At 33.9% G+C, this 16,243-nt stretch overlaps 1 protein-coding gene across 1 annotated transcript; it reads right to left on the bottom strand.

Annotated features, from left to right (window-relative positions):
- Positions 1–14,532: 14,532 nt before the first annotated feature.
- Positions 14,533–16,243, bottom strand: LOC102610036 (UDP-glycosyltransferase 73C3-like). Its single transcript, XM_006491762.4, has one exon. The coding sequence runs from the start codon at positions 16,143–16,145 to the stop codon at positions 14,655–14,657; it is 1,491 nt and encodes a 496-aa protein (XP_006491825.1). The 5' UTR covers positions 16,146–16,243; the 3' UTR covers positions 14,533–14,654.

Here is a 16,243-nt window from a genome sequence, read left to right as displayed (position 1 = left end):
TTCTCAAATCTTTTTCAATTTAATCCAAATTTTGAAAAACACTCAAATCCACAAAATAGTTTGTCTTATAAATATAAAACCATTTGATTTATGAAAAGAAATGATTTATTATACAAAATCTTGAGTTTCTAAAATGTTAAACCATGCATATATAAAATCATACCGATTTTACAAGAATTTGTTGCAAAAATGACTTTGTTGAGCTAAACTTTGTTCTTGATCAAGTCGTTGTCCATTGAGTGTCTTGAGCTTGATTTTACTTGTATAAATATTATCTTTCAAGAACTAGTAAAAATGTAAAATATAATATTTATCATATCACTTAAGAAACATATTTGTTATCATTAAAATTACAATATGTGTAGTCCTTGAGGCTAACACGAGACTCCACTCGTGTTACTTAAAATTGTAAAGTGGCTCTTGCAGAAGCTATGCATGTTGCTAGTGTAAAAGACAAAAATCCTATAACATGTAACATGACATTTTATAAAGTTATAGATGAGATATGGGTTGTTGACTACTGTTTGCTAAAAATTCATGTGTTAAAGTATGATTGGATTCGAAATAGTAGTGGTGTGAAGAAGGATGAACATGGACTCATCTTTGCGGACTTAAACCAGTTAGGGCATAAATCTGATTCATTTATATTGGCTTCTCAAACCAAACAATTTTTTTTTTGTACTCGATCAGGTTGAAAAAAAGTGCTCAGTAGTGTGTCATATGCCCACTAAAGGCTATCCCAACCCCACAAATGAACTTGATGTCTGAAATACAACTGACCTCCATTCACCACAAAATTACCAACTAATAGGTTATTAGAATCTGTTGACAATGAAAATCTAATCTATGCATGAAATTCTAATGAGAGAATTTGAATTAACAGCTGATATATCCTATTACAGAGTTGATCGTGAATATTTTTTTGCTTATTATTAAATTGCCACTAAGCTTTAGAAATTATGATTGTCCAAATTATAGCTTTTGGATGTGTTAATTTCTTTAACATGTTCTGTATATTGTCACTTGTTTCTTTTTATTTTACTTTCTATTTTATTTATTGGCTTTCTGAATTATTATTTTTTGTTTATTAAGGCTAATTTTCATTCATGTATTTTAGGTGTACTGTAATGGGTAATGGAAAGGGTATTGTTAAGGATAATATGCTTGATGATAGCATTAATTATGAGGATGATTGTAACACCCCAAATCTAACGTGCAAAGCACGTGATGAAAGAGGTTACATACAAATCAAAATCCTCACACAAAAATCTCAAACTAAAATACCTCAAATTTTTAATCAAATAAAACTACAAATCCATGTGTTTAACACTAAATAATCTCTTCGAAAGGCATAAATATAGCAAAAGTCTTGAAAATCATCAATTACAAGTTCATAAAATAAACAAACGTAAAAAAAACATGAGTTTATCCTTCTCTTATTCAACTAGAACACACCTCTCAACTAGGTACTTAATCTGCAAAAAAGTAATGACGAGGGGTAAATCGTCAACTCGATAAGTAAAATCATTCCCAACACACTAGGCTTATCGGTACCAAAAATATTGCAAGTCTTCTTTTTATTCAAACATATATTATAATTCATAAATTTCATAAAACAACATATCATGATAAGATGACAAAAATTCATAGTAATTCAGAATATCAAAAGTATAGTTAATTATGAAAGCAAATTGTATAACACATACACAAAAAACAAAAGCTTAGCTCATTTCACGCAGTGTCACCTATACTCCCAGTGACCTAGCCAGAAACATAATCAAAATGACATTTGGCCAAAATAGTCAAATTAATTTTTTCATATGTAATGACTTGTACGCGGCACTTTGCACTGTATATGACATTTCACGGCACTCTGGCCCTCGAGAAGTGGCCTGATACGAACCCCGTTAAGAACTAATGCGACCCTAATCAATTTACCCTCAAATCATCACCTACATCAAAAGGACTAAAATAAGAAACATTAAAAGTAGCACTTACATTGTACTCACCAGGCAAATCCAGTTTGTATGCATTGTCATTGATCTATTCCAAAACTTGGAATGGGCCATCCCCTTGAGGTAATAACTTAGATTTCCTTTGTTCCGAAAATCATTCCTTGCGCATGTGTAACCACACCCAATCGCCAGGTTCAAAGACTAGCTTATGTCGCCCTTTGTTGGCTTGTTCAGTATATTGCTTAGTGCTTCGCTCAATGTTGAACTTCGCCTTCTCGTGTATCTGTTTAACAATTTCAGCTTTTTTCTTGCCATCTAAGTTAACACATTCAGAAATAGGTAATGGAGTTAAATCCAATGGGGTTAAAGAATGAAAACCATAAACAATTTCAAACGGTGAATACTTAGTACCAGAATGAATGGAACGATTATAAACAATCTTCCCAAGTTTTGATGTTCTTTTTAATGATAGCTCGTAACAGAGTAGATAAAGTTCTATTCACAACTTCTGTTTAACCATCAATTTGAGGGTGACAAGTAGTTGAAAACAACAACTTAGTTCATAACTTAGCCTATAAGGTTTTCCAAAAGTAACTTAAAAACTTAGCATCCCTATAAGAAACAATTGTCCTAGGCATACCATACAACCTCACAATCTCCCCAAAAAATAGGTCAACAATATTAGAAGCATCATGCGTTTTGTGGCATGAAATAAAATGTGTCATATTTGAAAATCTATCTACAACCACAAAAATTGAATCTTTCCCTTGTCTAGACCTCGGTAAACCTAGCACAAAATCCATTAAAATATCAATCCAGGGTGCACTAGGTATTGGCAAAGGGGTGTATAAGCCATAAGGTTGCACTTTCAATTTGGCTTGCCTATAAGTGACACATCTACCACAAAATCTTTCAACATCTCGTTTCATATGTGGCCAATAGAAGTGTTCTTGTAAAATTGCTAGTCTTTACAACTCCAAAATGCCCCATTAACCCTCCTCCATGGGATTCTCTCACTAGCAAGCCCATGAAAGCTTCTCACATTACTTACACTTGTGGGACTCAACCATTATTGGATTGCATGTACATTTTCCTCATCAACCCGTATACCTTGTGCACTCACAACAAATCTTAGAACCATAAGTTTGTTAGTGTAAAAAGTACATTTCTTCATATTAGCAAACAACTTTTCTTTTCTAAGCACATCTAAAATAGATTTCAAATGTACTACATGATCATTTATGTTTTTGCTATAAATGAGGATATCATTAAAATAAACAACAACAAACTTGTCAATAAAAGCTCGCAAGACATGATTCATAAGTCTTATAAAAGTGCTCGGGGCATTAGTTAGACCAAAAGGCATGATTAACCATTCATACAAACCATATTTCATTTTAAAAGCAGTTTTCCATTCATCTCCTTCTTTCATTCTAATATGATTTCAAATGAATTTTGGAAAATACACAAGACCCATGTAATTCATCAAGCATGTCATCTAACCTAGGAATGAGATGTCGATACTTTACCGTTATGTTGTTGATGGCTCGACAATTAACACACATCATCCACGTCTCATCCTTCTTAAGAACTAATAAAACGGGAACTGTATATGGACTCATGCTTTCTCTCACGTACCCTTTTTCTATCAAATCATTAACCTGCCTTTGAAGTTCCTTGGTCTCCTTCGGATTTGTCCTATAGGCTGGTCTATTAGGAATGGTTGCACTGGGCACAAAATCAATTTGATGCTCAATCCCTTGGATTGGAGGTAAACCATATGGTGCTTCTTCAGGAAAGACGTCTTCATACTCCTGCAAAAGAGAAGTAATAGAATTAGGCAAAGTAGGGTCAAATTCATTAGTGTTAAAAAATGCCACTTTGTACAAAAGTACAATCATCGGCTAATTTGAAAACAACGATTTTTTTATCTCACTCACTCTCGCGTAGAAATTCTTTTGTTTTCATCTGATTTTCGCTCAATAACTATATTTTTCTTTGGGTTTTCTCTCACATTTTCCTCGGCCTCTTTTTGAATTTCACTCTTTTTTTCTCTCTTTTTCTTTTGCTCACTCTCTCTCTGTAGGCTCACTTGGTCTTCATAAACCTAGTTTGGTGTCAATGGAACAAGAGTGTTGTTTTGTTGATTAAATACAAATGAATATTTGTTGGTGAAGCCATCATGCTTCACACGTCTGTCAGCTTGCCAAGGTCGCCCAAGTAACAAGTGTCCAGCCTGCATTGGTACTACATCACAAAGCACTTTATATTCATACTTGCCAATCCGAAAAGTCACTAGTACCTGCTTGTTCATTTTCACCTCACCACTGTCATTTAACCACTGTAGTTTGTATAGTCGTGGGTATTTAAGTGTAGAAAGCCTTAACTTCTCTACCATGATAGTACTAGCAACATTAGTACAACTTCCTTAATCAATAATCATATTACATACTTTATCTTGAACATAGCACCTAGTATGGCAAATGTTTTCCCGTCGTCTTCTTTCACTTGCACACTCAAAGCTCTCCTCACTACTAAAGTCAATTCCCCAGGGGCTATTTACTCTTTATCTTCAACATCCTCTAATAGTGGCATCTCATTTTCTTCTATTTCATCTTCAGTTACAATCTCACCCTTTTCCAGCAACACCATAACTCTTTTATTCACACATTCACTTACGATATACGCCCTGCCTTGACATTTAAAACAGTTAATGTCACGATTCCTAATAGTAAGAGTCATGGTGTTACCTTGTGAATTATGCTTAGAGGGCTCGGATCTTAGCTTAAGTGTAGTATAGGCTTGTGGCTTCTCGTCTCGTTTCACATAACTCGACTTCCAAGGAGTGGAACTCGAGCTTGGGGTTGCACGAGTATTACCCCTCCTCTTGAGTTGCTGCTCAATCTTGATGGCTTTGTGGACCACCTCCTCAATCTCCACATAATGTTACAACTCAACCTTATCTGCAATCTCCCGATTAAGACCATTTAAGAATCGTGTCATGGTAGCTTCTTTATCTTCCTCCACATTTACTCTAATCATGGCAATCTCCATTTCTTTATAATAATCCTCCACACTTCGGCTACCCTGTGTAAGACGTTATAATTTTTTGTACAAGTCTCGATAACAGTGGTTAGGTACAAAACGTCTTCTCATTAATAATTTCATTTCATCCCATGTCTCAACTGGACGTTCCCTATTTCGCTTCTTACTTATAACAAGTTGATCCCACCAGGTAATAGCATAGTCAGAAAACTCAATCACAACCAATTTTACCTTTTTTGCCCCTGAATATTTGTGGCAGTCAAATATGAACTCCATTTTCTTCTCTCATTCTAGGTATGCTTCTAGGTCAGAATTTCCTTGAAAAGATAGAATCTTCATCTTTATGCCACTTAATCCATCATCTCTATTCCTAGCTCTCCTACCTTGTCCATCTCTCTTATAACTACCCACTGAGTCCCCCCCTTCATCATACTCATCCCTATAATAGTCATCAATCTCTCCTTTAGTTGGAGCTCTTCCTCTCCTACGTGTTTGGGGAACGAGTTGTGGTTGCCTTACACGTGTGTTCTCCACTTGATCCAAACACTCGTGTATGAGCTCTAATTCAACCCTCATCATCCTTCTCATCTCTCTCATTAATGCTTGAATTTGTAAATTCTGAGCAGTTACAGATTGATCCTCTTCAATTGTGTTTCATTCTAGGTTGTGAGACACAGCTAACATCTAAAAAAGAAAGTTAGAAATAATGTGGAAAGGACCTTAGCTCACTCCCTTACGTGTTTCACTCAAGAAAAAGACTCACTCAATTCTACTCGTGTTTCACTCAAATTAATTGGCTTTTACCCTCTAATACGCTCACCCTCTCTTGCCTTTTTCCACTCTTAGTCATTCTCACTCGGTTCTTATCAAACTAATCAGATCAATATCAAGATTTCAGTAGCAATTCACAAAGATTACGCTAAGGAGACTTAAATTTCAAGAGTAAGAAGGCAATGTGTATGTAAAGTCGAGTTTTGATTTTTGGGAAAAATTTTGACCTATGGGGTAAAACCCGTTTTAGACTTCCAAGACACAAATAATAGAAAAAAATGAAAGATTTTAAAAGGGGGTTAGGGATTCTCTCTATCTTTTTTTTTTTAAGGAAAAGGAATAGGTAAAACTTGTGGATTTAAGGAGAATTAAACCATAAGGATGCAAAATTAATTTAAAAAAGAAAAGAAACCCTAAAAATATTGTTCACTTAAACACTGTTCACGCAGCACTATTCGCATTTTTTTTAAGATACTAGAACAAGGATGAAAATTCAAACAAGAATGAAAAAGAAAATAAAAAAGATAGATGGATCTGACCTTGGTGCCTAAGCTCTGATACCAAATGATACAAACCCCGTCAAGAAACTGATGTGACCCTAATCAATTTAGTTCCCAAGATCGAATTTAAACAAAGAATTGAATGTAATCTCGCCCCAATGCTTATTAAAAGCACGAACCTTGATATGTGAAGACATCACAATCAACTATGGATGATTTGATTCATAAGTCAAAAGTTTGAACGCCATGAAAATTTGATAAGTTCAAAGAGTTTGTAAAGAACCAAAGAGAATTAACCCTCTCACCAATTGCATCAAAAACTTCCCCCTTGTTTATTGGATTCGAGTACATTATATAAGGTTGGTTACAAGAAGTTTTGGAAATAAATCCTAAATCAAAAATCAAATCAGACTCTGAATCTTCCCTAATAGGAAAAAATCTAAATCAAATTAGAATCCTAATCTAAGTAAATAGAAAAGAATCTAAACCAAATCAGAATCCTAATCTAAGTAAATAGAAAAGAATCTAAATCAAATCAGGATCCTAATTGGCTTACATCAATTAAATGGAAACTAGGCAATTAAAATAGAAATAACTTATTTGTTTCCCCAATAGCCTCCTCAAGAAACAAGAATGTATCTGAAAAAGGAAAATAATATATTTTCCCGCCATAATGTGCAAGCCAACTTCATATTTCATGGAAGTGATTATTTGGATTCAAGATCCTGAATCATGCATTTATCATGTGTGATTCCTTCAATGGGCCTCCATGAATTTGATTGAGCCTAAGTTGCTTAAATCAATCCATTAAGAGCTTCTTTGAATTTTTTTACTCAAGCTCTTGTAACAGGTCCGACGGGAACTTGAGTAGGATCTAAATATGCCTCATCTCATGTGCTTGTGATAGTTTTATCCTTAATCTCATCATGGCCCCTATATAGTATAAAGAGGTGGCCTCTGTACAATCATAAATAATTTAAATCGTACTTGGACACAAAACATTCGTATTAGATTCATAAATATACATAACAATAATTTAGGCTCACAAAATATTTTATAAACAAAATAATAAAAGGTAATCATGTAACAAAATAAATTACATATTTAAAAGCATTTATAATATTTTGTTAAAAAATAAAAATAAAAACAACATAATTTTTTAGATTTGAAAAATTTACATAAACTAATTTTGTTATAAAAATAAATTAATCTTTTAAGTAATATAAAAAATACTTATAATAATATCAAAATAATCATACATATCCAGAACATTAGGAATGAAGTTACTTACCTCGATAAAAGAATTGATCTAACAGTCCTCTAAGCCTCTAAGGGCCTCAAACACCACCGGCACCTTAAACAAATACAAGATATGACTATTAAGAACTTATTTTAGAAACTTGATTTTCTAGTTCATACCCGTACAAGTCTGATTCTTAAAATTTTAACTCTTAATATAAAAATTAAAATGACATAATATTTTACATAACTATTCTAGACATCCATGGGTATATCATGTAAATTTTCAAAAAGATCCAATGCCAAAAACATGCTCAAAACTATTTGTTTCTTGACAATTTTTTAATTGTTTTGAAGTGCCTTAACTACACCGAACAAGTTCCGAGATTCTTATAAAATCATAAATTACTCAGAAAATTATAAAATTAAAATTAAGAATATGAGACACATATATTAATCTTTGTTTAAAATTTCAGAATTTTTAAATTGTTTTGGTACTACAAATAAATTTTTGAAGTTTTACATTCTGCTGAAGTCGCAGTTTTACAGTGTAGCAGTGTCTGTTTTGAAAATACGTATAAAATTGAAAATGAAGTCAAATCTTATGAAAAAAAATTTATTCAATAAGCTCTGTATGTCTAGTTTTCAGAAAGATAAGGTTCTTCTTAGGAATCATTCATAAATGTATATGTTTAATTTCAAAATATTCATGTTATCCAGAATTGTCTAATGTGTTTACTGCATCAAGGATTGATTAACAACTCAACAATAAATCAAAGCCCTAAACACAACTTAAACACATCCTAAAACATGCATAATGGTCTGTAACAATCTAAAACCATGTCAATAAAAACCTTAATAGAGTGATAGGAAAACTTGTGGAGAGTAGAGAGAGTAAAACTTACCAACTGTTAAGATTCTCTCCTAAGCAAGGGTTTGAGTCTTAGGGTATGAGTGAGTGAGTAATGAGCAGTAGAGAAAATAGAAGAAAACGTTGTGGACTTATGGAAAAGGAAAAAATATGAATTTATAGGGAGTCTTACGAAACTCCATTAACTATGGAAAAAATAAGTGTTTTCTACAATTACCCCCCATGAATCCTAATTATGGATTTAATAATCCTTATTAATAAGGGTAAAAATGCCATTTGTAATTTCTAATAAAACGAAATTTCCATAATTTAAAATCATGGAAATTTAGCGTTACAATGATGATTATGATGATCTATTTGATGATAGTGCTAATCCTGATGTCCCCCTATATGCTACGGGCTCTAACTTTGAAGAAGATGAAGGGAACATGGAAGGTACTGCTGCTGGTGCGGCTGGTATGGAAGGTGTTGCTTACGCTATTGAAGGTGCTGATATGGATGCTCTAGAGAGTAGTAATTCGACTAGAGGCATGAATACGTGTTGTAGGCAGAACAAAAAGCTGAAAATAAGGAAAAGGATGATTGTCGTACAATATAATGTACTGGGAGTTTTGGCTAGTGATGAAGCCACTGAGTTGGCTTCGTATCATGGAGTCTTAGTTCGTACTTTGGTTTTGATTTTATTTCCTGATTGGCATAAAGTTCAAGCTGAGACGAAGGAGTGTTTATGGGAATCCATTTAGGTAAATGTCCAAATTGTATTGTATTGATCTTAAAGTTGATATTTGGTTATAAAAAAAAAGAACTAAACATTCAGGGGAAAAAAGTAAGAAAATGAAAAATCAAGAAACCTTTTGGTCTGTTATGAATCCAAGCATAAAAAAATATGATACTCTTTATTTTTATTAATTCTGGTGATTGTTCGGTTCTTGTATGTAATTATTGTAACATCATATATAGTATTAAGAGTACTTTATCTTTCATTATAAAAGTAAGAGGCAGCTGTTACAGTCAATTGGGCATGCATTTCGTAACTTCAAGAACATGCTGACAAGAAAGTACAATGTGCTATTCACACGAGATCGAAAGAGATTATACAGAACCCAATTGATTATCCCTAAATCAAAAAACCTGTTTGGATGAAGTTTGTCGATCAACGTTTATCTAATGCCTTTTAAGTGAGTATCTTTAACTTGGTTTTGTCACTTGTTAATATTTGTTGTAGATATGACAATAAACACCATAATATTTTCAAATTTTTCAGAAAGTTAGCTGTCCTAATAAGGAGAAAAGAGTCTTCAACAAGTCGAATAATCGACTTAGTCGAAGAGGATGCATTGGATTGATGCAAGATATGGGAAGTACATGGCTATAAAGTTATACTAGTTAATTTGTTTAAAATAATAATTATTAAGTGGACTAAAATAATATGACTTGTTTATCCACTAATGCTCATAAACCAGTCTTTCAGAAGACTTAGTGGCAAAGAGTGAATTTTGGAAGACAGTTTAAAGAATGAAAAATGGGGGTTACAACTCTAAAACTATGACGATTATGAAAATTGTAAGGATCTTCAATAAAGTTAAATGTTCTTTAACTAGTTTAGCCTGAGCAAACTACAACCTTTATATTATTACTAACTTATTTATGATGGTGATAGGAAAAGCTGAAAAATGAGGCTGGGAAAGGCTCGCTGAAGTCGGATGGAAGAAACGACATACTTACACAATCATTGGGAAGGCTTCCTCGAACTAGCCATATGCAAAGGCTTGGTAAATTTGTAACACCTACAAAGTACTATCACACAGTTTATGTATATAATAACCATGCTACAGAGACTAACCTGGATGTGTGGAAGAAATCAATTGAAAGTAAGTTGGAGGAAATCACCAAACAACTAAAAAAGACATGTTGCCACTCAGATATGGGAAGCTGCACCTTCCTACCAGTTCCTAGCCATGGTGTTGTTGATTACTTGGAAGAAAAAGATAATGAAAAGATGGATGTAGTTGAACATAATGTTAGTTTGCTTTTTATTCAACTTAAGTGCATAAACTATGTTAGTGGGTTTATCGAGTTGCTATTTGACATTGTAGTTTTTAGGAGCCTCCTAATTTAGAAAACTCGACTAGGCAGGAGAGGAAATCCTCACCTAAAAAAAGAGAGGAAAAGTGAGAAAAAGCTTATGAAAATGATACAACTACGAAGGAAAGAGGGACAACAAGAAACACTATTGTCATCCCAAGAAAAAGTTGAAGACTTAACACTGACATGCTAGTAGGTGATACAAATAATGGGGAAAAACCAAAGCCTAATAGTTCTAGAAAGGCATTATTTTAGGAGAAGGTAGAATTAGCTGAGGTGTATGGCAAGTTCCACTTGATAGCCCAAGAACAAGGGCTGCAAATTTGAACAAAAACAAAAGGAAGAAATGTGCAGTGCAGCATGTGTCGAGAAACACTAGGCATGCGGTGGCGAAGCACAAAAACAATCATCTAATGCTGCAACTCTTTGACAAATTGTGTGACATGTACTTGCCTCCATCCAGTTGGATTCCATATTGAATTGATAACGATGTATTTTAACTACAAGGTATTGTGACCCATGTTAGGAAAATAAAGTGGGATGCAATGTTGACGATGCAAGTGATAAGAGTTAATGCTATTGAAGTATATATTGCATAAGAGATTTTTGTTTTTCTTTACACATCAATTAATTTATATGATGTTGCAATACTTGTCTAATGATAAGTTTTCGGTAATTTTGTCTCTATTATCTCAGGTTGCTGTATGACTTAATTATCCCAAAAAAAAAAGAACAAGACCATTTGGCTTCATATGTCCAGGTTTTGTGTCACCCTATCCTAGACAAATACCATGCATTTCCCATCCTAGCAAAGTAGAAGTTGTGTGCAAGCGCTTGAAAAAAGCCCATAAAGGACAATTCTTATTCATGCTATACAATCCCAGGTTTGAAAATTTCAAACTGTAATCAATTGTTCTTATCATTATTAGTTCATTTTAGCTTGTCTTTCATAATTGTTGCTTTTTTTTTTCGTTTCCTTTTTCTATTTTGGCTTCCATTGGGTTTTAATTGTGTTTGATGTGGTGAAAAAAAAAGTGTTTTATTTGGATCCTAAGGGATACAATGCTCCTGATTCTAATTTAGAGCAGCTGATTTAATTGTATGTATTTCTTTTCATTTCATAATCCTCATATTCTCGCTTTCTTTAATATATTTTCAATACTTTAACTATTATACCTTATCATATAGTGCTATAACACTGTTCTCAGCTGAGGATTGTAAGGAAATATGGATCTTTCATCATGGCTCTAAGATGAGATTTGTAAAGGTAAAGTAGTAAACTGTTATGTGCCTATCACTTTAAGCTTAAAATAAAATATATTTATAATTACTTTTTTGGTTTATAGCTATGAATAGACCCCTCAACAAATGGGAAGCGTGGAATGTAGCTATTATGTCTTGAGGTACTACATGAAGGACATTACAACAAACCTTAGTTTGCTAATGAATAATGTGAGTCAGTGATGCATAATATCATAGGATTGGTTTATACCATATCTATTGCATTGTTATAGAAATTTGACAATCTTGATTTTATGGTTTTAGTTCCATGGAAAGACCATATACATGTTGAGTGCTAGAAAGTGTATATTTTTAAGTCTCACTAACATCCCTACTTTTATGTATTTAAGTCTGTTGTGATTTAATTATGTGTGTTGTATTATAATTAAGTATTTTATGTATTTTAGGGGCCTCATGGTCATTTCACAATGAACGAGAGATCAAACAGCAAAACAGACATCACTGTTGAACTCAGGACAGTAAAAAACCTTAGGAGGAGCATAAAAGGAAAAATGACATTATTCACATGTACGATACTGTCCGTGTTACTGTTCACATATACGGAACGATAACGTGGCATTGACGGATGAGATGATATTGACCGATGAGGTGTCATGATCTTATTGGACTAAAATTCTTATGTACTGTTGATCGGTGACGTGGCAGCATGTTAGCGGACCGAAAATCATGCGTACAGTACGTGCATATACACAGAATTATTTATAACCAAACCGCGTCACTATTCAAGCCGCCTTACTGTGCATACAGCGTTACTATTCAAACCGCGTACTGTTGACACGTGGCGCAATCTTAAGCATCCAAATTATTTTTAATTCGATGACCATGATTTACTTAGTGTATCTATAAAAATGGGGCTTCCCCCCTAATTTTACATCCCTGAATTCATTTTTGAGCTCTATTTTTTGTAATTCCTTCTCCATCTTATATTTCCTACGTATTTTAATAAATTCTCATTTTACCCCTATTTCAATTATGAGTAACTAATTTTCATTCAAACTTGGGTTAAAGGTGAAGTCTCAACATGTTCCATGGGCTTTATTTGGTAAATTTATTTTCTCTTCCCCTTTGATTTTTATAGATGTTTTGACTTTTCGTCGACAGATAGTTATAATCTTTTCTAGATACCGCACTGGTATAACCGGCTCCCTAGTGCAAGATTATTACTATTTGGCACGATAAGCCCTTAGCACCATATTGATTAGAGTGTGGTTCATGAGGAGTGGAAACCCCCCTCATGATTTAATTGGCACTAATAAGGAATATTAAGCCTATGGTGCATGTTAATGCAGATCCAGATACCCAAGCACTTCAATTTTAATATATTTCACTTCAATTTATTCCCGCCATTTTAATTTAAATTTTAGGATAATGTAAATCACTTCCACCACAAATCCAATCACCCACTTAGAAAATTAACTCTACACACAATTAAAATTGACCTCCTCGTGGGATCGACACTCGTCACCATTAATCTATTCTACAATAGATTCGTGCACTTGCGAGTTCAATAAAATTTGCACAACAATACACTCAAGCTGAGGCAGATGAAGTTCGTTTGGAGTGGGCTAACTATTGTTTTGAAATTATTAACACAGCAAAAAATATTTAGTATGGATCTGAAACTATACACAAACATTTTTATTACTTCTTATTATATTATAATTCATTAAAGACAAGTTGATTGAGATTAGTTATCTATTGGATCATGAATCACGTGTGTCATTCCCTGAATCTATGGAGCAGATGCATTCTCGCTTTGACAATTCAAAATATTTTTGACAAAGTGACAATAATAGTGACATAGCTAGCTACCTAGGTTTCTTGAACTAGGTAGATAACTCTTTATAATGATATGTTGGTTATATTTATTGGTGCTGCGCATGCAAATTGAGTATGCGTTTTTAATGATTATGTTGTATCTAAAACTTAGGAGTTTATTGTAGTAGTTAATTCTTTATAATGATAGTGCTGGTATATTCAATTGGTGTTGCACATGCAGGTTGAAAGAAGCTGTTAGACTTGGGAGTTTTACTGGTATTTGTTGACAATGGTAGTTCATGCACTGGAAATTTACTGAAAATATGGGAGAAGTTATGCCCTACAAGATTTCATGGCTTTTAAGCTTGTAAAATTTGAAACATTTGCTCTTAGTTGCTGGAATTTATCTTCTGAATTAATACTGTATGAGATAAATGTTGGATACAAGTGTTTTTGGATGATGTTATTAATATAAAGTGCTTTTGGACTTAATAGAATGTATAATTTAATTTTTTATTCATATTGAATTTGTGATTGATTTCAAATGCAAGAATGCATAAATTTAAATCAAATAATTCATATTTTCTTTCAAGATAAATTTAGATCCTGTGACAATATTAATCATAAATTTAGTCACAAACAAATATTTAATGAAAGAAAATATCAATCATAAATTTCGTCACAAACTAAATATTTACCCGCTAAAATTTACCGCATTATAATTCATGTGCGAAAATCAATTTTCCCACTAAAATTTCAAATTTTTTAAAAACACAAATTTCCCACAAAAAATTAATTAATATATTATTTTTATCATGACAACATATGACATCTAAACACTATCATAAATTAATGACAAACTTTTTTTTCTTTTATAATAGAGTGACAGGTACATAAATGACGGATAATGTTACTGTTGTCCACCCCCCTTATGATAGTTTTTTTTTTCCGTTATCCATTGACAGTTTTCTTATAGCGTAAAATCATAAATAGTTGTTGGGCAGGGGTTCCTTGATAATCACAGAATAATGCACGTCTAATCAATGGATGAACACAAATTTGACAATAATACCATAATAGATAAGTGAATTAACAAGTACACATGAAACAAATTAAGCAATTAATCTCTCAGGCGTTATCTATATGTTGGTGATCACTATGTGGTTGGTGCATGATATCTTGGATTAGTAGTTTAATCATGAGGGAGGAAGATCCTGTTTCTTCTGTTGCTCTTTTTGCCATCATCTGGAATTCTCTGGCTCTTTTTCTTCGGTTCTCTCTTTCCCCTCCTTCATTCATAAGCATGTTAATAGCCTTTACAACATCTTCCTTCTTTACCAATACCCCAATCTCTTCTTCCTCCCCAAAATCTAAGGGAACTTCCACACCAATCCTCACCCCAATATTTAGAACTTGCACAATCAACTTTTCGTTGCAAAATTGGTCCCCAAAAAGTGGCCATGTGATCATGGGTACGCCGGCTGATATCGCTTCAAGAGATGAGTTCCAACCACAATGTGTTAAAAACCCTCCAATTGAAGGGTGTGACAATATCAATACTTGTGGAGCCCATCCGAGGATCAAAATGCCTCTTCCTTTAACCCTTTCCTCAAATTTTTCTTCTAATAACCACTCTTGTATTTCTTTAGATGTGTTATTTCCTCCTCTGATAACCCAAATAAATGGTTTCTTAGAGGCTTCTAGACCTAAACCAAGCTCAATCATTTGCGAAGATGTTAGATTACAAATACTTCCAAGACAAACGTACACCACCGAGTTAGGTGGCCACGAATCCAGCCAGTTCAAGCATTCAGAGACATCAATTGCTGCCTTTTTACCCCTCTCAGCCTTATCTATGTCTTGTTTGTTGCAAAGTGAAACAGGGCCGAGACACCATACTTTCCCTCCTTTGGTTTTCTTGTATTCTTTCACATACTCCGACTCTAATTCTTCAAAAGTATTTATTATAATCCCATAAGATTTCATATCAGCTGCTAAAACCAATTCCCCAAAATCTTTCGAGTTCTCACGCATTAGTGGGACTTGAACTTTAGTCATTTCAATTTGATCAGGCAAGCCAGGCACCACAAAGTAGTCAGAATTAGATGTAACGTTTTCGTGAACCTTGGATGTGTGCAAGTTGTACAAACACAAGAGACAGAAGCAAGAAAATCCATGGAATGATATACGAGGAATATTGAACCTGGCAGCAGTGTCAACAGTCCAAGGATAACACATGTCAGAGACTATGCAGCTTGGCTTTGGTGCTAGCTCTTTTAACAGATTCTCAAGTGGCAATTGAAGGAGTGTAAGCGACTTGAAGAAGTTGAATAGCAAGTCCGTTGAATGAAGCATGTCAAAATTCTCAGAGCCCTCTGGTATTCCGGCTTCCTGATATGGAAATTGTATTTCAATAAGTTGGAGTGGTAGCCCAGACTGCATGGCACGAGCAACAACTGTTTTGAAACGAGCTGCATTAGCTGGCGTGGTGACAATAGTAATAGCAGCTCCATTCTGAGCCAACAATCTACCTATGTCTATCATAGGAATCATATGGCCTTGAGCTAGAAAAGGGAACAAAACAAAGTGAGCCTGCTGGCAGCTCCCTTCAGACGCCATGGGTAGATGAGGAAGTGTGTCCACTAATGACTAGTACTAGATGTTCGCTTGTACCCTCCCTCTATATACATATAAACACACGCCAACACACACATTAT

The sequence above is a fragment of the Citrus sinensis genome, chromosome 6 (assembly GCF_022201045.2).
Source record: "Citrus sinensis cultivar Valencia sweet orange chromosome 6, DVS_A1.0, whole genome shotgun sequence".
NCBI lineage: Eukaryota > Viridiplantae > Streptophyta > Magnoliopsida > Sapindales > Rutaceae > Citrus > Citrus sinensis.
This window is presented reverse-complemented; position numbering and strand designations above follow the sequence as displayed.